The following is a 22,066-nucleotide window of genomic DNA, read 5'->3' as shown; positions in this document are numbered from 1 at the left end:
GGCTGCGGGTCAGGAAAAAAAAAGCAAACAAACAAAAATAAAGCAAATAAATTCTTTTAATTCTGATTCTGAAAGTGCTTACAACTGCACAGCCTCTGCATCCCACTTCTCACAGATCACCTGTGACTGACCTACCTTTCTCGTTCTTTTACATTTTTCGGCTTTTGCAAGCAAACTGATAGTCTTAAGTTCTTTACAGAAGCAAAACAGGGACATTAACAGCTTTGAGCGTGGGCGGACTAATTACTAGCTGAGCAATGAAACGGGCTGACGCGATACAGAAATGTGAAAATGTCAGAAATTGTTAACTTGATCTGCAGCAAACAGACATTCTGCAACTGCTTCTCGAGCGAATGGTGCAGAAAATAGTCATTAACAAGGCTTGATACACGACACAGCAAGTTTATACATACAGTACACAGCAGTTCTGTTGATTTATTGGAGTATGGTGTGTAAATGTACATTAGAGGATCAGCAATGCAGCTCTCACATCAGCATATCTACCTAACTGCTGTCTCCCACAGATGATGATGATATAAATATATTGTGTCAGCTAGGAACACGTAAACCTGCAGTTCACCCCTTTTCCCACCATTATTTCTTCTCAACTTTAATCAAGAAGCTAAATAAGCTAAATTTTAACCATATGTCATGGTATTTTGATCCCGTCTGTGTTTAAGTCATGTTCTGTGCAGTTTTATCATGCGATTAATGCGTCAGCACTGATAAGGCCGGATGTCATCCTGCCTCCTCTTCCTGTTAAAATAACAGAGTAGCTGATCAGTGATAGTGGACAAACAGCAGACCTCATGCTGGAAACAGTCTCTCTGGTGTTTATCCCCTTTGCTCGCCACACACAGAGGATGAGGTTACAAAACACAACACACAAAAATGATGCAGCTGCTACCCGCTCTCCGTCCTTCACAGAGACGGGCATCGTAAAGGACAAATGGATGGCTGGAGGCGGTAAAATGTGTTTACTGACTTGCATTAAAGGAATGGAGATGATTATTGTGCATAACAGCGCAGACAGATGAAATCCCTGCAAGTATTGGGTATCAAAAAAGTGCAGGAGGGAAGGAAGAGAGGCTGTTGACGTGAGGTTATTTACAACGAGAGAAATGTTTTCAGCCGATTTCCCCATCCTATCCCTGTCCCCCCGGAGGGAAATGTCTCCCACACGCTGATGTTCATTTCCCTTTCTGGAGAAAACAGATGGGGGTTACTTTTACTTTTGACTCCTGTGTGTGTGTTGATCCCAGCTACAGCCAGTCAAGTTAAAACCCCATTTGTTGACCAGGGAACATCTCACTGACCACCGACTGAGAAATGTGCTGAATTTGCTCTTCACCATTTCCTCTAACTGAAAAGCTGCTGTCAGAGGCAGCGGTGAACACCTAAAGGAAATCTGCAGAGTATTATATCGACCGCAACGAGCCCACTGTTCGATTACAACTATGAGGGTGTCAGCAGGATTTGTCATGTTACACAGTTAAATTATGGTTTTCACGACATGTTAGCACGATTCGAAGGAGAAAGACATTTTCTCACTAAACTGAGATTACTAAGCACAGTGGAAGTCAAGTCAAGTCAAGTCAAGTTTATTTATAGAGCACATTTAAAAACAACCAAGGCTGACCAAAGTGCTGTACAGTAAATACAGATAAAAATACAATAGAACACAATTTCGTAATAACACCTCGCTGATAAAAATAAAATAAAAATATATAAAACAAATAAATTAAACCTTTCTAAAAGCCAATGAAAAGAGGTGAGTTTTAAGAGCGGTTTTAAAAGTTTCTAGGCTTTTGGAGAGTCTGACGTGAGGAGGTAAACTGTTCCACAGTCTGGGTGCAGCCACAGCAAACGCCCTCTCTCCCTTTGTCTTTAATTTATACCTGGGAACATCTAAAAGCATCAGGTCGGCTGACCTCAAAGATCTCCTGGGGCGATAAGTTCTAAGGAGTTCTGACAGGTAAGAAGGTGCAGTGCCATTTAAAACCTTAAAAGCCAGCAATAAGATTTTAAAATCAATCCTAAAGGCAACTGGGAGCCAGTGGAGAGAGCAGAGAACCGGAGTGATGTGGTCTCTTTTTTTTGAACCGGTCAACAGGCGAGCGGCAGCGTTCTGCACCAGTTGAAGGCGATGTAGACAGGAACGATCTAGGCCAGCATAGAGGGAATTGCAGTAGTCTAGCCGTGAAGTAATAAAAGCATGGACCACTCTTTCTAGATCGTTCCTGCAAAGGTAAGACTTGACTTTGGCTAAAATCCGCAAATGATAAAAAGATCCCTTAACTACAGAGCTGATTTGTTTATCAAGTTTAAAAGCATTGTCAAAAATAACACCAAGACTCTTAATGGAAGAAGTGCAATCGGAGGTTAGGGGTCCCAAAAAGTCAAGAGAGAAGTTGGGATCTTTAGGAAGCCCAAACACAATGACTTCAGTTTTGCTTTCATTAAGGTGTAAGAAGTTAAGAGTCATCCAAGTCTTAATGTCAGACAAGCAGGAGAGTAGCGGCTGCAAAGAAACATTGCAGTTCAACCTCAGAGGGAGGTAGATCTGAATATCATCGGCAAAGATGTGGAAGGACACATTATGTTTACGGAGCACATCGCCCAGAGGGAGCAAGTACAGAATAAACAACAGGGGGCCTAGTATGGACCCCTGAGGTACGCCACAGGTTAAAGGAGCTCTGGGAGATGACAGTTCACCAAGGTGAACAGAAAAACTCCTATTATTCAAATAGGACTGGAAAAACTTTAAGACAGTGCCCTTTAAACCGACACAATGTTGAAGGCGGGATAGCAGTATGTTGTGATCAACAGTGTCGAAGGCTGCTGTCAGGTCCAGGGTTACTAAGACAGCAGCACAACCAGAGTCAACAGTTAAAAGCAAATCATTAAAAACTCTCAGAAGGGCGGTTTCTGTGCTATGCCGAGCTCTAAAACCAGACTGGAACTTCTCATAGAGATTGTTATTGTCAAGAAATAGCTGGAGCTGCGTGAGGGCGGCTCGTTCCAGTACTTTAGACAGAAAAGGGAGGTTGGAAATGGGCCTATAGTTAGAGAGTAGGGATGGATCTAGATTAGGCTTTTTAAGGAGAGGTTGAACAACAGCGTGCTTGAAGGGTGTTGGAAAACAACCAGAACTGAGGCAGGCATTGATCAGGACCAGAAGGAAAGGTCCGACTGAGTCCAGAACCTGCTTCAGAAGCCGAGAGGGGATAGCATCGGTGGAACAGTTGGTAGTCTTAACCTTGCAGACTATTTCATGCAGCTGAGAGAGAGAGATTGGTTCGAACTGATTAAAGGCAGAATGGCACAAAGACAAAACACAGGGATTGGAAGGTGAAGATGGAATGACAGACTGCAGGGAGGAAATCTTGTTTACAAAGAACTTTAGAAAGTCATTACAGAGGGTGGCAGAAGGTGTGAGGCTGGTGAATGTGTAAGGATTTACAATGGAATTTAAAACACGAAACAGAGTCTGAGGTTTATGGACACTACTGCTAACCAGGTTTGATATGTAGGAGGACTTGGCCTCTTTAACGGCTTTCTGATAGGTTGAAAGAGAGTCTCTGAGGATATTAAAAGAAATGTGCAGCTTGTCCTTTTTCCATTTTCTCTCAGCACACCTACAGGTGCGCCTGAGAGCACGAACAGAGTCTGTAATCCAGGGTTCAGCGTGAGCTTTGGGACGGAGTGTTTTTAGGGGAGCGATGAGGTCCAAAATAGAAGTACATGTTGAGTTGAAAAGAGCAGTTAAATCTTCTGCACACAAGGAATCAATCCAGGAAGCGCAACTCTACTGTCACTAGGAGACAATATTAGGAGACAACAACTGGAAATATTTGTGGGGACAATCACTCGTCTTCCTTTTAGAAAAGGTTCAAAGAAAACAATACAAACATCCCCGGACATGAAATTACTTTCAGCTGTTACTGAGTCAGAGTTGTGCATTTTCCCATCAAGTAGTTTAAACATTTGTATTTTTCCATTCGCCCATCATTCAAAGTTTTTTTTTTATACAAATTAAAACTCACCACTGCCATTTATGCATAAAGATATTCAAGATGTTCCAAGCCACAAACATCTTCTACAGAAAACAAACCTCAGGATCACAACAATGCACGAAATAATCCGCAACCTCATCTCATCTTTTACAAACCGCACGCACACAAAACAATATGACCTTTTACAACTCCAGTGCTGTGTAACATCAAATCTCCCCACAGCACTGAGTCTGGCTTTTTTATCCAGCATTTTTATTACCGTCAGCAAATAATCTTGAAGATGAGATTTAAACGCTCAGCCCAAGGGGGGTACGCGGTGCAAAGTTCTCTAGTTTGTCCTTGTAGAAATCATCTCTCTGTCTCCGTCTTTCTTTATGGAATCCTTATCTTTCTGTGAAGCCACATCCTTTTGCTCCTTATTCCTATTTTCCTGCCCTACTCTCCATCTTTAATCTTCTCTCTCTGTGTCTGCAGCTTCTGAGATCGTTAAGGACAAAAAAAAAAAAAAAGGAAAAAGCAGCTAAGAACTAAAGTAACATCATCATTTACTTATCATGTATAAAAACATATCACACAGAGACAAACCAAACTGGCTTATCCTGAGCTACTTCTATAGGGGAAAAAAGTATTTCTTAAGAAGTAGCCAAACTTGCAGAGTGGCGTAACTGCTGACAGTGAGAAACAGAGTTTGTAGTAAGAAAGATCAGGTTGTGTTCTTTGAGCTACTGTACCGAAAAACACTTTCCAGAGTTCTGTTTATTCCATTTATTTTGTGACACCTGATGAACATGAAAGCACGGATGAAACTACTGGAATTTTAAAAATGTTATAGAAAAATCACAGTTTAAACAGAGCTCATGAGTAGTAACCAATGTTTTAATAAATCCTTTGCAAGGTTTTGTTAATCCATTTATATATGGTTCATAAGCTAATAATAAATGGATAATAAAATTCCTGCACAAGATAAGTGCTCCAACTGTCCAACCAGTCAAAGATACTTTTAATTTTTTGGCTACCAAAAAGTGGTGATAATCAGAGTGATCTGCAATAGTTTGCATTAAAAATGCCACGCCTCCACACATCTTCTCCTACTTATCCAATTCAGGGACATATTGGAGGCTGGAGCATAGGGCAAGCTGCTGCTCTGATGCTGGGCTAACACAAAGAGACAGACAGCCATTCAGGCACAGCTTTACATCTACAGCCAATTCATCAGACATCTTTGTCTTTGGACTGCAGAAGCAAGCTGGAGAGAACGTGCAAACTCCACAAATAGTTTCATACTCAAGAAATCAGCATCAACACGGCACTAATCACTGCACCACCACGCTGCCCACCCATTAAAAATACAATAAAATAATATCAGATTCAAATGTGACTGAATCTGTTTGACTATACTTTTACTTTGGCGTGCAACAGTTGTTCACACAGGAAGTGAGCAACTTCTGAGATGCAGTTTGGGTAAATTATTTCATAACTTATGGCACAGATATGTGTGGGTGTACAACTATGCACTCTTTAAAATGAGTGCAGTGCTCCGTAACCTCAAAATGAGAGGAAACAACAGGAAGAGATTACTGTGGGTCGTTAATCCAACTATAAAGACAAAAAAGAATATACCAATAATCCAATAATAACCAATAATACTAATCCTCTAAAACCCACCCTCAAATTAACAGAGGAATGATAGGACGGTTGACTTTTGAGAAGATTTCCTAACCTTCCTTCCTAGTTTAATAACAGTTTATGACTGATCTGTAAAACAGCAGTTAATGATTCACAAAACACTAATAAAAATAAAAAAAATAAAAAAAATCATAAGTTACTACTTACAGCGCACTCAAAAAGAGTGGTACAGAAAGTAGAAGGAAGCTATAAATACTAAGTTTTCCAGGGTTTTTTTGTCAAACGCTAATTCGTTTTATTCACACTGAAAATGTCTCATTATTTAAAATGATCATAGTTTGTGTCCACAAGTACAGATTTCAAAGAAATTACAAGGAGAAAGCAGGTGACAGGTGTGAACCTATGACGCACAAGAAAGTCTATAAAGGAAACACTTGGGAAGCTTCAGTAACTAATTCCTTTGTTATACCTGAGTGACTCGCTCTGAAATTCATCAAACTAATTTGGTGGAACAGGACAAGTGACTTTGCACGATTATGTGTGTCAGTCACACACAAGAAATGAGAAATAACTGTAGAAATGAACAGCAACACATTGACAAACTTTACCACAAACTTCACAAACAAAGCCCTATGAGAAACTGACACATGGCTTTCATAGCTGTGACGGACTGCAATGTTAGGAATGCACACATGTACGCTTCATGAGTCTCTTTAGGTATTTAAGCTGTGAGGCAGCTAATTTAAGCAAGCTGGTGTCGATGTGGTATAAATGAAAACAATCTGCACAAAATATTTTAGCTGTCCAAATCTGGCGAGTACGAGGAGTACAAAGATGTGGTAGGAGAGCAGGGTGTGACGCAGAGTGCGGATGTTGTGGTTTTCTGGTAAAGGGTGTAATCATTAGCTATGGTTACGTTCAAGACATATGGCTCTCCATTTTTACAGTTTAAACTAGACCTTCAATTTCTATACAAACTAGTGTTTATTATTAGTTTTGTAAATGGCTTAAGGTAAAAAAAAGAAATAAAACAAGTCAAGACACATAATAGGACAAGCACATACTTACATGCAATTCTTCAGATGCTCATTGCTGCATCATAACCACTATTACTGAGAATATTTATTGCTCTTTGCACCCTTGCCTGCACACAACTATGTTTTTATGCCTTAGTGACATTTTAACAGCTAAAGGTACTTTTCACTGTTCCCTTTATTTCCCCAAGGGATTGTCACAGTGGATCTGCATATTTGAGTTGGGAAATTTCATACCGGATGCCCTTCCCGCCTATATATCCTGGCTTGGTGACAGTGTTATCCCAAAAAGTGATGCCCAATGTTTGCATTTACTGTTAACTTCCAGTATCCTTGTTTAATTTGGTAAATACACAGTAGACGACAGGACTTACAAAAAGGTTATAGAATAAAGAAACGAGCAGTTGTGCAAATACGCTTATGGCTAAATTATAAAGCAATCGAACTTTTTTTGCCTAAACATATTTATAGAGCTGCTATGCTATGTTTTGCAATTTTTCCTGCCCTCTTGGCCAGAACCTGGAAATGACCTATAATCTTTTCTGACAGATTATAGGTCAACAAGTCATTTACCAAAGTTCAAATACCAGTAATCCTTTTTTGGCACAACACCCTGCTAGGCCAAATGTGTCGAATTGAGGTGAACACGTTGCTGCTGACATTGATGCTTTTGTAAATGTGCATCTAATCCAATTAATCAATCATTTAAATTTTCTTTTTTCTTCCCGTGTGTTTCACAAGGTCTGCTGTGTTGCCTTAACATGTTTGTGCAATCTCATCTTACAGCTCAACAATTCATTACTGCAGTGTTTTCATTTCTGTTATTAGTCAGACTTTCCACTCCATCAAAAGAGAGAGAGAGAGAGAGAGAGAGAGAGAGAGAGAGAGAGAGAGAGAGAGAGAGAGAGAGAGAGAGAGAGAGAGAGAGAGAGAGAGAGAGAGAGATTAACTTCCACAGAGTTTCAAAGAGAACGCAGACTGAAAGCCAACTCTCAGACTCATCTGATTCTGCAGATCCATTTGCTCACTGGCTGCACTCAGGTGCTGCTCCTAACAGCTCAACGAAAATGGAGTGTTTAAATTTCAAAGATCCCCCTTTTGAGATTAAACTGAACTTCAATCTTGCACTATTAAGTTATCGCAAAAACATGCAGCACTGGGGAAACTGGAGGGGAGCACTGAAGGCATCCATTGAAGGTCTACAAAGTGGGCTTTTTTTTCGGCGAAAGAGAAACAAACTTTGACTATGTAAAGTGACTGATGCACACTAGCGCTATGATGACGTCCTCTGGCTGGTGTGGTTGGTTGGTTTGTTTGGTTTCCTGCTAAGACGACAGTGTAGAGTTAGAGGTGTAAATGTTAACAAAAATGAACAGGTATTTTAAAGTCCCCTGTTAAAACCGTATGTGCTCAATAAAGGGCACTAGGTATAGTTAGATAGAAATTACCCATGTCATTGATCACAGAGTGGTAGAAAAGAGAAGCTGGCCAACTTCATTCATTCATTCATTTATTTGTTCATTTTCAGGCACAACAAATACCTATATTGAACATAAAATGCACAAAACAAAAAACAAAAATTGCCTGAAAAAGGAGTGGGACGAAGAAAACTTATTAAATCCCACCCCTATACTCACTCATCAACAAAAAAAACAAACTTCCCGCAGCTACGCCCATCATTGCATACAGACCCATCAACAGCCCCGGGCACATACAAGCATCTAAACGGCAGCTCGCAAACAACAATTAGAGCCTTAATAACTGAATACAGAATATATAAATTATAAATTGCATTACCACAGGTAACAGGCAGTAATAACTACAAGTAACAAACACACATACATATACATACATATATATCTACACACACATGTACATATATGTACATACATACGCACACTTTATTTTTTTTTGGAATCCATACCAGCAATGGTAAGAGAACAGACATTACAGAGCACACTAAAAACCATCATTGAGTATACTGTGACCAGACCAACTGTTTGTAGAGAAATTTAAATCTATGAATATTTTTGCATTGTTTCAATTGTAAACTCAGACTGTTCCAGATTTTCACACCACATACAGACACACAAAAACCTTTACGGGTTGTTCGAGTTCTGGGTAATTTGAATTCTCCAAAGCCTCTCACATTATAAACCTTTTCTCGAATTTCAAATCTAGTTTGTAAATTTGCCGGTAAAAGTTTAGTAAAAGCTTTATACAAAATTATGGATGTATTGTAATTAACCAGATCCTGAAATTTAAGTAACTTTGCCTGAAGAAAGAATTTGTGAGTATGATCTAGATAACCAGCCTTGTGAATAATACGCAGTGCTCGTTTCTGTACTGTGACTAATGGATTAGTTGTATTTTTATATGTGTTTCCCCACACTTCCACAAAATATGTAAGATATGGAAGAACCAGGGTACAGTACAGAGTACGAAGTGCATCTTTATCAAGGTATGGTTTCACTTTGTTCAAAACTGCGAGGCTTCTGGAAATTTTGGTTTTTATGTGTCTGACGTGGGGTTTCCATGAAATTTTGTTATCAATTACGACTCCCAAAAATTTGTTTTCACTCACATTATCAATTGGTACACCTTCAATGATAATTGGTAATTGTACATTATATTTTAAATTACCAAAAAACATTGCTTTAGTTTTATTTATATTTAATGATAATTTATTTATGTCCATCCATTTTTTTATTAATTTTAGCTCCCTGTTTACGGTCATTACAAGATCAGTATAATCATCGCTACTGAAAAATATGTTGGTGTCATCTGCGAACAGTATGAGTTTAAGTACTTGAGAAACATCAAAAATATCATTTATGTATACATTGAAAAGTTTTGGTCCCAACACTGACCCTTGGGGAACACCACATGTAATACCAAGTTTCTCTGAATGGTAATGCCCTATGCTAACATATTGTTCCCGACCCGTTAGGTAACTTTTTAACCAGTTACCAGCTTTCCCTCGAATACCATATCTTTCCAATTTATCCAATAATATTGAGTGATTGATTGTGTCGAAGGCCTTTTTGAGATCAACAAAAATACCAACTGCATATTTATTTTTATCCAGTGTATCAGTAATTTCTTCTACTGCCTCAATTATCGCCATTGAAGTGGTTCTTTGCGTTCTGAAACCATACTGACCAACATTTATTATTTGATGTTTTTCAAGGAATTTTTCTAATCTTGAATTAAAAAGTTTTTCTAGAATTTTTGAGAATTGAGGCAGTAGAGAAATAGGCCTATAATTGGTAAAACTGTGTTTGTCATTACTTTTATATAGTGGTATTACTTTCGCAATTTTCATTTTTTTTGGAAAACAACCGGACTGAAATGATAAATTACAGATATATGTTAAGGGACTAGCAATATTCAGAATAACCTGTTTAACTACAGACATATTTATGTCATGATAATCCATTGAAGACTTACTTTTACATTTTAATGTGATATTTATTACTTCTTGCTCATTTGTAGCTGAGAGGAACAGTGAAAAGGGATTTGATTTTATATTACTGATATTTTCATTTTTATGACACGGGATGTCTGCTGCTAGTTCAGGGCCAACATTTATGAAGAATTTATTGAACCCATCGACAATATTACTCATGTTGTGATTTTCACCATTTGCATCAGTAAAATATTCAGGATATGATGTTCCAGAAGATCCTTGTTTAATTAAGTTGTTTAACACATCCCAAGTTCCTTTTATATTGTTTTTATTTTCATATAATCTTCTTCTATAATAAAGTTGTTTGCTCGTTCTTATAATATCAGTCAATTTATTTCTATATGCTTTATATCTTTGTTCCACTTCTTTTGTTTTTACTTTGATGAACTGTTTATACAGATTGTTTTTCTTTTTGCAAGCATTAAGAATTCCTTTTGTGAGCCAAGGACTTTTTATCTTTTTTTTCTTTGTCATGTGTTCGTTTACAGGACAATGTTTATTGTACCACATAGTAAAAATATCTAGGAAATTATCATAAGCCTTGTCCACATCTGACTCTTCATACACCGAACTCCAATCTTGTTGTGCTAAATCGAAATTGAAGGCATGAATTGCTTCTTCATTTATTGTTCGCTTTGCTATCATGATCTTGGTATCTATTTTTTTTAAATCACAGTCACACAAAGTAAAAACTGGTAAGTGGTCAGTTATATCACAGACAAGCAGGCCACTATTAATTTGTAGTTTTATCCACAGTTGCTTAAGAAGACAGTACAAAGAGGCTGACTACTGCAATCCACGAGGGGGCCTTCAGGATACAAACAAACAGCTCAAAAATGTGGGTGTTATCCCTGTAAAGTCTACAATGGTCCATTACCATTTCTTTAGAATCATTCTAATAAGATAACCCTGTGTCTAAAAATGTTAACAGTCACCAAGATTACATTATAATGGATCTTACTGTAATGGCTTTACTGTAATGGAATAAAGTAAAGCCAGGAGTACTGCACTGGTGTTCGTTTGCAGAAAGAAGGATTACAAACAGACAAGCAAACTATGGAGGTGCACTTATAGATTGTATAAAACATGGACGTAGACACCACACTGGCACACACTGGGATGCTATAGCTCTGCTTTCTCACAACCACTACAATCAAGCAGATGCAGGATTAGATCATGATGCTAAAAAACACCCGATCACAAGTAGGCCCCAACATCCTATATGATGGAAAATAAGAAAATCACAAGAATCAATGTAACCAGTGCCGAGTCAGTCATACTTGGACCTGGAATAGTGAAGTCATCTTGGAAGTATCATTACCAAGCACAGTGGTCCAGATTTAGATGTCAAAGCATGGAATCAAGAGAAGAACAGTCTTTCTACAGCTCATGAACTGCTGGAGGTCCCGAGTGCCGTTACAAAGAAGAAAAATCTGACTTTTCAGTTTCAACAGTAAGGCTTTGCCTTCATTTGCGGATGACACATAGAAGAGAACAAAGACTGTCCTTAAAGTGTAGAAAGACGAGACCCCACTAAGAAAATGTGTGGTACTTGGAGCTAGCTAGAGATAAAGGCCCATTAAGGGTTAGTGAAAGGAAAAATGATTCAGGTTTCCACCATGTTAGTTTTTTGAACACAAAGTCACTACGCTTCTTAAGACAAGAGGGGGAACAACAAATGTGGAACAACAAACCAACCAACCAACCACACACACACACACACACACACACACACAAAAACAAAAAACCAACATTACTGGTTGATCCACGTATTTCACAGTGTTCCCCGGTGCTAGCTGACAATACCTAAGCACTTTCTATGCAGCAGCCTGCAAGCGTACAGAGTTTAGCAAGAAAAGGAAACCTATTCTGTGTAATCGTGTAATCTGAAACCACCCACTTTGAATTTTGGTCACTCAATCATCCAAAAAAAAAAGCACTCTGTTTACAGACTTGGATTATTCTATACATTAATTTTGTGTTTTGTTTGTGGTGTTCATTTCATTGTTGAGTAAATATGTTTGTAAAATGATGTGATATTCCATAAATCATTCCTTATACTTCTATATGTTGTCAGTTTAAACAATGGCAGTAAGAAACAGTTTTAAATAGCTCTGAATAACATTATTATCATTTTGACCTTGAGTCCAATCTATCTGACCTTGAATGTGTGCGTGTGGTCAAATGTGACATGACATTTCCAATCCTTATATAGAACTTTCTATATGTTGATGATACACGCCGCATCTGTAAGGATCACAGGTTTTAAGTCACAAGGTTTACTGTCAACTTTATGCAAATTAATCATTATGTGGACCTTGAACACATTAGTGGATGCAAGTCAAATTTGAATGGATTGTTAAGATGCTTCCACTCTACGCCCCTACAAGGTTCTATCAAAATTCACTCAAAACCTTTCGAGCCATCCTGTTTAAAGACAGAGTGACACACATGCAAAAGTTACCAAAAACATGACCTCCTTGGTGGAGGTGAAAATAATAGCTGATGACAACCACACATCTTTTTTCTCTCTCTTTGTTGACTCTAACAAAGGTTTTCATTGGTGCAGGAACTCCTTAGGTCATTGTAAATCCTGAGGCAAGCTGAATTTATAGTTTGTCCAGAGTGTAAAAGTAATTTTCTAAGCGGAGCATTTTTAGGCAAACAAACTAATACAATCGTCTATTCTTGCCATTGTTATAAAGAGCTCCAAAGCAAGCTCATCCAACAGCTCTGAAGCTGCTGAGTAATGTTAGTCACACATCAGACTTGCACAGTGCAGACAGATTCTTGAAGCACTAAAACTAACTTTATTACCGACTGCGTTAGGCGTTGTTAGGAAAACGCCGCTGTGCAGAAATATAAATGCAGGTTCCTCGCTAGGTTTAACGACACCAACGCGCTGGTATTAAAACTTGCAAAACACCAACTGTCTAACTGTTTTTTTCCCCACAATCACAGTGAATGACGAATATCTGGGATTGAAATGAGTGATGCTTTCACAAGTTGAAAAGAAGAACTTATCACTGCAATCTTTTGGTATCACTTAATCTCACAACTGGTGAATGCATCACCAAAATCATATTTCATCATTTCACTTGTACTTTCAGTGGTAAGGGTAAAATCAAATCGAATCCGACAACCCACCGATTAGAAGTTATTTTATTCTGTATTCAATATCAGCTACTTTTTAAATATATGACATATCTACCATTGCTATGGGGTCGAATGCCCCCTTCTGCAAGGAAAATAGATGCTTTAATATTTTAAACAAAGACAAATCCAGAGTCAACACAGACAAACATACAATTAACCGCTAAAAACAAAAAAAGAAGGCTTACAGAGTCTTCTGGAGGTCGCTGTATCTTGATCCACTCCACTGATGGTCCCTTCACCTGCAGAAATCTATGGAAGAGATTCTTGAAGCCCTCAAAGTCTTTCTTGGATACCTGAAAAACAAAGATGTTATCTTAAACTAAGGCTGAGGTTTGCAAAGTCAATATGAAGTGGTCTCTAGAAAGACATGAAAATGTTGAAAATCACTTCTGAAATGGCCTCAGTTATTTCAGAGTATTATCGCCTTGAGGGCAGAAGAGAAGCTGCACGCCTTGGAAAAATGGTTTGACTAAAACCACTATACTTAATTTTACAGGCATTTTACGGTTTATTTAAGTGGGGCTGGTATCTTGAATTTAAAAACTTCCATTCATCAAATTCATACTGGAAAGCTTTAAATTTAAAAGATGAGTTTGAGGATTCGCGATACAATATTGTAGACATCTGTATTGCAATTTCAGTCTCAGTTTCATGGATTGTTACACACATTGAGCAGTGTGCTTCAAAGGCCCCATACCTCTCATATAAAAAGGATCATTATTGTTCTATGCAAATTTATGGGTGTGAACTTCATTTAAAAACTGTTTATTTCTTTCCTGTGGGTGATTTAGCATATTCTTTAAGTTCAACAGTATAGTGCAAAACTGCAGCAAAGGACCTTTTTATATTTCCACATTTGAAGCCTTAATCTGTATTTGTTTTAAACATATAGTTATTATATTTTTAACACAGACAAACAAAATAGCCAAGGTCCCGAAAAATATTTAAACACCCTTTTTTGTCCCGAATACACATTAATTGTTTTACTTGAAGGTTTGATACAATTTGTCTGGTCCACTGTGACTATATGAAATTTGTTTTGAACTTCTCTTCAGAAACCATTTTATACACGACTTTAACAGATGTGCACACAAACAGATGAAACAGCATCTGGACATCAAATACAAGAATGATGTATTCATACATTCTAAACTTCACCAGCCAGTGGGAATAATAATAAAGTATATCTTATTTTAAAAAGTGAAATCTACAGTATAATTACTTCATGTCAGCCACACATAGCTGGTTGGATTTATTGAAATTAAATTGAAATTTTCGTTTGCTTTTACACAAAATATTTGGATTTGTACAGTCCAGACTTTGTCACATGCCATGTAGCTTTGTGCTTTTTCATCTTTTAATTTAAAAAAAAAAAAAGAAAAAGAAAAGGAAAAGTCCCATTTATGGGTGATGAAAAAAAGTCAAACACCCAATGTGGAGCAAATAACAGTTTAGGTGGCCGTCACTGTCTCGACTTTCACACTGGTATCCAATTACACTGGAGACCTTCAAAGTTCAATGAGTAACCCATTGTGTGTATGCGTGCACATGGCGTTTTACACGTATAAGTTACAGCAAGTACAAAAGCGATTCCTGTTAATCCGGTTGTTCAGTGATGACGCGACGAATCCTACTTCCGGGTCTAAAGTAGTCTGCGTTTAATATGGCTTTTATGTTGTTAACATGTTTAATGCTATGTCTTTTCTTCTATTTGATCTCAAAAAGCTCCTAAAACAGTCAGTGATCCCTGTTGACCTCCCTCGGCTTTTATTACCGCTAATCATTTATTTAAGCTCAGTTTTTAAAACCTTAGGATGTAACTACAGCCCAGCCCATGCAGCAGTATATGAATGACTAACTTTGTATTGTAGATGAATTATCTCAGTTGTTCTCCTGGCTGAAGTTTGGTCCTTTTACAGCATCCTGCCATGCGATTACATTTGTTTCTGACCACCGAGAAAACTCACGTTAACTTTTATCGAGTGGAAAAAAAGTTAGCTTGTTTATATTATGCTAACATAGCTATGTCGCTAGCGGTCACGTAGCACATCATTATATACCAGCTAGCCAAACTTCAGTAACCCTACAAACGTCACTGCTGTTTAGTTTTCTGTCTTCATTTATGCTGGAAGTGATAAGAAAGCTGTATGTTTTAATTTGTTTCCAAAACCCCGCAGTCAGGACATGCTATATTGTATTTAGATAGAAGCTAGCGAGCTAACTCCCTGCTAACTTCTAACTCCGTTAAATGTCATAAATTCCGTTTTCATGGATGCCTGGATGTTAAACTCAATTGTTACACCTGGTAGAGCAGAACGCTGATCATTTTATTAAAGATGAAAGACTTTAGACAGTTTTTCGAACTCTCAGTAATGCCACAGTGATCGTTTGATATATGGACCTGCAGCGGAGTTTAGACCCAGACACGGCTAGTGACGTCAGACTGAACAACCGGATATATTTGAAAGTGTGTGGGAATTACTGCTCACACCTGCATGTGACAGACTTCTCACCTCTTTACTCTGAGTGTTTTATTCCCTGATTGCTTGCAGTTAAACAAGGTTTGGTTAATGCCTGAAAGAGTTTACTGCTAAACACTGCACTATTTATTTCCAGTTTTGTCCCAAGCTTTATGCTAGTTTAAAGCCAAAGAAATCTCACAGAGGAAAGACGAGTCTGTAGAGTGTTAATGTTGCCATTTTAATTTGGATTTTAGTCTTACGTTGGTGCTGTGGGCTGAAAAGAGCTCACTCAGGTTCATTTAGGGCTAATGAGAAAATCTGCCTAGTCTCTTAGGGCCTGCACCCCTCTGCTGACGTATCATGTCTGAATAAAACCAGACAAAAATGGGCGAATGTTGCTTAAGAAGTTTGGCTGCTAAAATGTTATGAGATATGTAGGTGGAACCCTTTTTGGCAGTGTGCTCCAGTATGTGTCACTTTTTGTGTTTTCCCAGCATTGTGACCCCACCACCCTCTGAATCACAACCAGATGGTCAGAGAGGGAGGGAGAAAGACAGCAAAGCAGACAGTTTGTGTACCTCTCGCTCAGCCCCTGTGGTGGTGTCCAGCAGCTTCTTCAGCTCATCGTGCATGGAGCTCTCCAGTTGCTGCCGCATCGTTTCCTGGAACTGAGCCATCCCTCCGTTAGCCACACCTTTACTCAGACCTAAACACGAAAGACGGTGAGATACGGAGTGAGACGGGAGACAGTTTTAACGTGTTTGATTCGTATCATATGCTCAATCCTCAGAGTGAAACATTTCTCGATTTTTTGCTGATTTTATTCATTGTTTATTTTTGTGTGTGATAAAATTATGTCTGATTACGCAACATAGAAACATAAATTCCTGTAAGGTTTTTCCTGGCTCAAAAACTTTAACCCACTTTAAAAAAAAAAAAAAAAAAAAAAAAAAGGCTGAATATATTATTTCAGTTCTTACCTCTTTTGTAGCCAGTTAAAAACCCCACCTTAATGTGCAGAAAAGATAAGTCCATCTAAAGCGTAACTGGCCAATCAAATCAAGAGGTTGAATGCCCTTCGCCCCTGATTCTGTTTATAGTGTTTAATGGACAGAATTTCTACATGTAGCCAGACGGCTTCCTTTTTGGTAGTAGCTACAGTATGAAGATGTAAGCATGCAAGCACTGTATAGCACCCACAGACCACCAATGGGTGCTTGAGAAGCCCATATTAAGGATATCGCCTCTCTCTGACATCATACAGATCCAACAGTAAAAGAAAAAAATAGTCTGAAGCGTTAAAGCACTTTTAACTTTTAGCTTTTAACATACTTGCACATAAACTCAGGTTTGTAAAGTTACATCTGAACAAATCACAAGACTTCTGGAATGATGTCCTTTCAGAGGATGATGCCAAAGTGGAAACGTCTGGACATAATGCGCAGCCCCACTTTTGCTAAAATGCTCAACTTGCCTCCATATAAACACCTCATACCAACTGCGAAGCACAGGGGGTGATGAATTGGGCTTGTTTCGCACCAAGAACCTCTATAGCACATGGACACCTTGTGTTCCTTGAATCGTCAATGAATACAACCAGACTGAAATGCTGGGGGTTTTTTTTGCTTTGTTTTTTACTTGCAGTCATTTTAGACCAAACGATTTTATCCTCAGTTTAATCAACAGCAGCCCTGATCTCAATGGAAACACCTGAGTGACTGATGTACAAAGAAGTAAACACAGGCTCTTGTACCATTATTGTAGCATGGGCACAGTCTTTGAGTCAACAGCCATCTGCGCCGTATGATAAAAGCAATGACATTTAAGAGGAGGGCTGTCATGCTTCTAGTTAGACTTGACGTATAAGGGTTGAGGTATACTTAAAGAGTCACTGTAGCACCCGTTATTCCAAGCAGCGACACCCTCGTGATTATGTTAGCTTGTGTCTAGCAATCTGTTCCATAGATAAGTAAACAATACTAAAAAACTAAACCTTGGACTGTGAGAGGTATTTGAGAGTCTCAAGCAGAGTTTTAATGTAACTTCCTTGCATCACAGGAAAAAAAAATGACAGCTAGGTAATTACATCTAAAGTTACAGCAGATCACTGTAATTCAGAAAAGGAAAATATAGCTTTAAGATAGTTATGAAAACAGTTTTTTTAACAGTAACATGCCCAACACAGGTTCTATGCTGTTGGTATTTTAAATCAACTTAATCTATGGCTAATTTATCTCTAAAATGGCAGTTTATGTTGTTTTTGTTAAGAAATGATTATCAAATATCAGTCCATCTGTTAACATCGAGCACAAGGTAAACAATAGCTCTGCATGTGCCAATAAAACCAAACACTGACCAGTTAAAAAGCTTTGATTAAATACAAAGAGACAAGGCAATTATACCTGCTAGCACAGCAATTTTCACCCTAATTGTTGTTATGGTCCATTAGTAAAAGCAGTTAAACATGTTCACTGCTTGTTAAGCAAAATGTGACACACATTGTCAAAAAAGGTAAATATGACAATAGAAACTCACTTTTCCACAAACCAAAAGCAAGAATAAAGATCTGAAGTTATTAAAAAAACCTACATGAACTGTAGCTGAAATATAATGAATGGCAATGACAAAAATAATAATATTCACCGAGAACGCCTTGATAGTACCATTTATTGTTATTACTTAAAAAATGAAAAGCATATGAGTATATAAAGACGTTAGAAATCATTAACCTGCTGTGAGATATAGCTTATTAATTCCTGATATCCTGCCTTTCAGACTTTTTATTGCCAATTTCCCAAGTAGCGCTGCAACTAACCTTAAGTGACCTTACAACACAACAATCAACTGCTCCTGGCACAGAGACAACAGGAAACTGAACTTTGAAGCCAAATGGCAAATACCACGACATACTGTAATAGCAGACAGTAGCAAAGGGAAACAGTTTAACACCATTTAAAGATTTACGAAATCAGGTGTCAGTGTTACTGGACAAAATTACTCTCACTTTTCATGGGAAGTATTGCAGCATTAACCAACCAGTTAATTATAGCATTTTAGAAGCAGAAACTTGTGTAAACTATCACAATGAGGTGTTTGAGTCACCACATGTCAGCAGAACAATGATACCAATGATGAAAAAAAAAATCCCAACTGTGTTTATAACTGCTATAAAGCAGTTCAAGGTTGTGTGTTCATGTTAAGGAGGAACTGAATGAAACCAGTGAGTAAACTAGAAAACCGTGAGCAGACTGTCTCCCAAGAAGACCTTGCTTACAGACAGATTACTGGTAATCTACTAAAGATTATGTAAAGAAGACTCGTAAGGCCTCATTTTTCACATGAAGGCATCAGTTAACAATTACTCACAGTTATTAATGCATTCGTTTATTGACTTAAACATACATTTATCACACTATTGCTTATTTTATCACAGTGGGGCTACTCTACTATAGTAGTGAAGATTATTTAATATGATTACTAAAAGGTTTAGGAATAATAGTAGATTTATGAAATTTAAAAAAAAAAAACTTTTCTTATTGGTCAAATGAATGATGGTAAACTCAACTAAACCTGTAACAGTCTGGCAAAGAGTGGATTTTTATTTATTTTTTTAATAATCAGTGATTAAAATTAAAATGTGATAAATCACACTTTCTCATATGTTAAAGTTGATGTAAATAATGTTCTGAAATGAACAGGAAAAAACACATAGATCGTTAAAAAAAATAAACATAATCCTTTAAGCCTCCCTCTCCTAGAGTCACAATTTTAGTAAAATAGAGATCACTTACCTTCGACATAAAGTGCCATGGTTAAGCTGCCAAGTAGTGTTTAAAATAATAGTGGACACGCTTTAAGTTTTGTATCCCAGAAAAAACAAGATGTCATTGAGCAAACATCCGGTGAATGGATTTAAAAATATATATAATAATAATATTAAAAGTTTCCTTGAGGTATCCTTAAATCATCCGACTGGTCATTCTTTCATTGGTGCCCAAGCCTTTTAAATCGATCCAGCGTTGAAGCTTTAAAGGATAAGACGCTGTGCCTGCGAGTAAAACAAGGACACATTCATCCGACCACACTTATCTCTCTGGACACCAGCCAAGTGGTCCTCCCTTCAACGTGAAGTTGGATCCGATGTACCCAGCTCTTTTACTGCTCGTACCGCCCGTATTTCTCCCCCTGCCCCAACCCTGCAACCACGTCACAAATCCTTACTGTGTCTCACAACCTCTGGACACTTCTTTCCCCCAGCGCCTCACCCCCTCCCCCTCGAGTGCTTTCATTTTTATCACCTTATGGCTGCCACAGGGATTTTTAAAGTCAACTAACACACACGCCGTCAATAATTAACCGGCGAGATGTGCAAAGACACACCCGGGCACACAGGTACAGTCACGCTGTCTGTATGACCTGCTGCCTGCGGAAATGAATTAGTGACTGAGTGATGTACAGACAGAGATGAACGCTATGCCCTCCACAAACAAGCCACACGCAAGGAGACAACTATAATCAACAACGGTGCCGTGAACGTAACACTGGAGGAGGAAGAGGAACGACCTTTCTCAGCTGAAAAATGTCAAAAAGAAAACCCGGACATAGCGCCTCAACACCAGCCGCGTGTGGAGTCCTACCGATGGCTAATGTAGAGAGGGAAACACGTCATACACACACATTTGAAGCCATTTTCTTACTGTAGAATACTGGCGGAAGAAAAGTCGATGGGGTCGGCCTGGTCCTGCAGGTCTGGAGGACCACAGAGATCCAGCAGAGGAGACAGCGGGGTACACAAAAATATGTATGTGTTTTATTTACACCTTAATTCAAGCCGCTTCTGCTGCCCTTCGACATCGCTGAATGGGTGTTAAAAAAAAAGCACAGGACGTACAAAAAAGGTGCAGAAGTTAAAAAGGTGATCGGATAGTTTTTGAAGATATTTTACACTCCAGTGCCATTCTAGGCAACGACGAATCGGAACGCCGAGGGAGGATGGGAGCCAATGACAAATGCTGTTTTTGTGTGCGTGGTTTTAACAGCCAATAGGATTCTGCTACGTGCGATGTTGGTTTCTGGCAATGTCTGATTGAAGATAGCTCAAAATTAGGGCTGTTCGATATAACGATATAAAAACGTCTATCGTTTAATTTTGCGCTATCGTTTATTTCGTGGTGTCGCAAAATAAACTGTTTACGGCAATATTTTTTCATCGTTTTGATGGTCACTGTAGTGGCTATATTAATTTATTAAAGTTCTCTCTTTCTCTTATATTTAATATAACCACAGTACGGACGGACAAGCGCCTGTATTTATGTGTTGACGTTAGCAACAACGACGGTAAAACCATCGCGTCACGTAAACCTTTCACAATAAAGCTCAATATCCCGTTGAGACTTTTCAAAATAAACTAAATCACGTGAAAGAGTATGCAGAGTATTTTCGGATGAGAAGCAAAAAAAAGAGCCGCCAGGTGCTAAAAAGTAAACCTTAGACTCAAACGTTAGAACAGGCTTTTCCTCGCAGCACGCTGTGTAATAAATACAAAATATTGAAATAAGTGATATCAAGAAAAAGAAGTAACGTGTTCACATTGACATGTGTGACATCTATGAAACACCTGCGAATGATTTTTTTTTCATGTAAATTTAATGTAAAGATTAAAACGAGTACTTTAACTGGGATTTCCAAAATGAAACTGTTGATATGGGAGTGGTGACTGTTTTGGTAGATTTGCCCCATTTAACGCTTATCCTCAGTGAACCAGCTGTGAATTTATTAATTGCAGATGTTACATAACTCTTCATACTTTAACTGAGTAAAAAATAAAACAGGAAATGCTGCCCCTGCCTGGTGAAACTGTGTCATTTCACTGTAAGTGAATCACTACTTTACTTACTGTCCCCCCAAGTACCTGCTTTACCTGGGCTGCACACTGCAAGCAACAAGGTATAATCTCTGTAATAGAATAATGGTTGCATAAAGCCACATATCAAGTCTTAATAAGTTAACTTTATATTTTATCAGGACCCCATCTGTCCTGACTCCATCACAATCAGGTTGTGCCTATAGGAAATCAGAAAACTACTGAAGTCCAAACAGAGCTTTCAAAAACACCTCAAATTACTCACTATGCAAAATAGCACATAATAAAAATATGCATGCATAACTAATGTTAGTACACCATTTAAATGTTGCAATAGGACCCAATTTTAGTTACTTTATATACATACATAATATGTTAAATATACTACACAACTACAGATCACAAACTAATTGAGCATTTGCATCAAATTATCCTTAAAC

At 38.1% G+C, this 22,066-nt stretch overlaps 1 protein-coding gene across 2 annotated transcripts in view; it reads right to left on the bottom strand.

Moving 5' to 3' along the window:
- The window catches only part of ugp2b (UDP-glucose pyrophosphorylase 2b), a 36,433-nt gene extending 15,685 nt beyond the window's left edge, over window positions 1–20,748 (bottom strand). Inside the window, exons 1-3 of one of the 2 annotated variants that reach the window (XM_085427360.1) lie at window positions 20,461–20,748; window positions 16,342–16,469; window positions 13,487–13,594 (exon numbers count right to left, since the gene is read on the bottom strand). In XM_085427360.1, coding sequence (XP_085283486.1) covers window positions 13,487–13,594; window positions 16,342–16,440 — 207 coding nt within the window. In that variant the 5' untranslated portion in view covers window positions 16,441–16,469; window positions 20,461–20,748. Of the gene's footprint in view, window positions 1–13,486; window positions 13,595–16,341; window positions 16,470–19,554; window positions 19,925–20,460 lie in introns of those variants that run through there. The other variant, XM_085427359.1, reaches the window with a different exon arrangement.
- Between the last annotated feature and the right edge of the window lie 1,318 nt (window positions 20,749–22,066).

The sequence above is a fragment of the Rhamphochromis longiceps genome, linkage group LG13 (assembly GCF_057381845.1).
Source record: "Rhamphochromis longiceps isolate RC_006_pf linkage group LG13, R_longiceps_female_GT1.1, whole genome shotgun sequence".
NCBI lineage: Eukaryota > Metazoa > Chordata > Actinopteri > Cichliformes > Cichlidae > Rhamphochromis > Rhamphochromis longiceps.
Note: the sequence above shows the minus strand (reverse complement) of the source record. Positions and strands in the feature narration are given on the sequence as shown.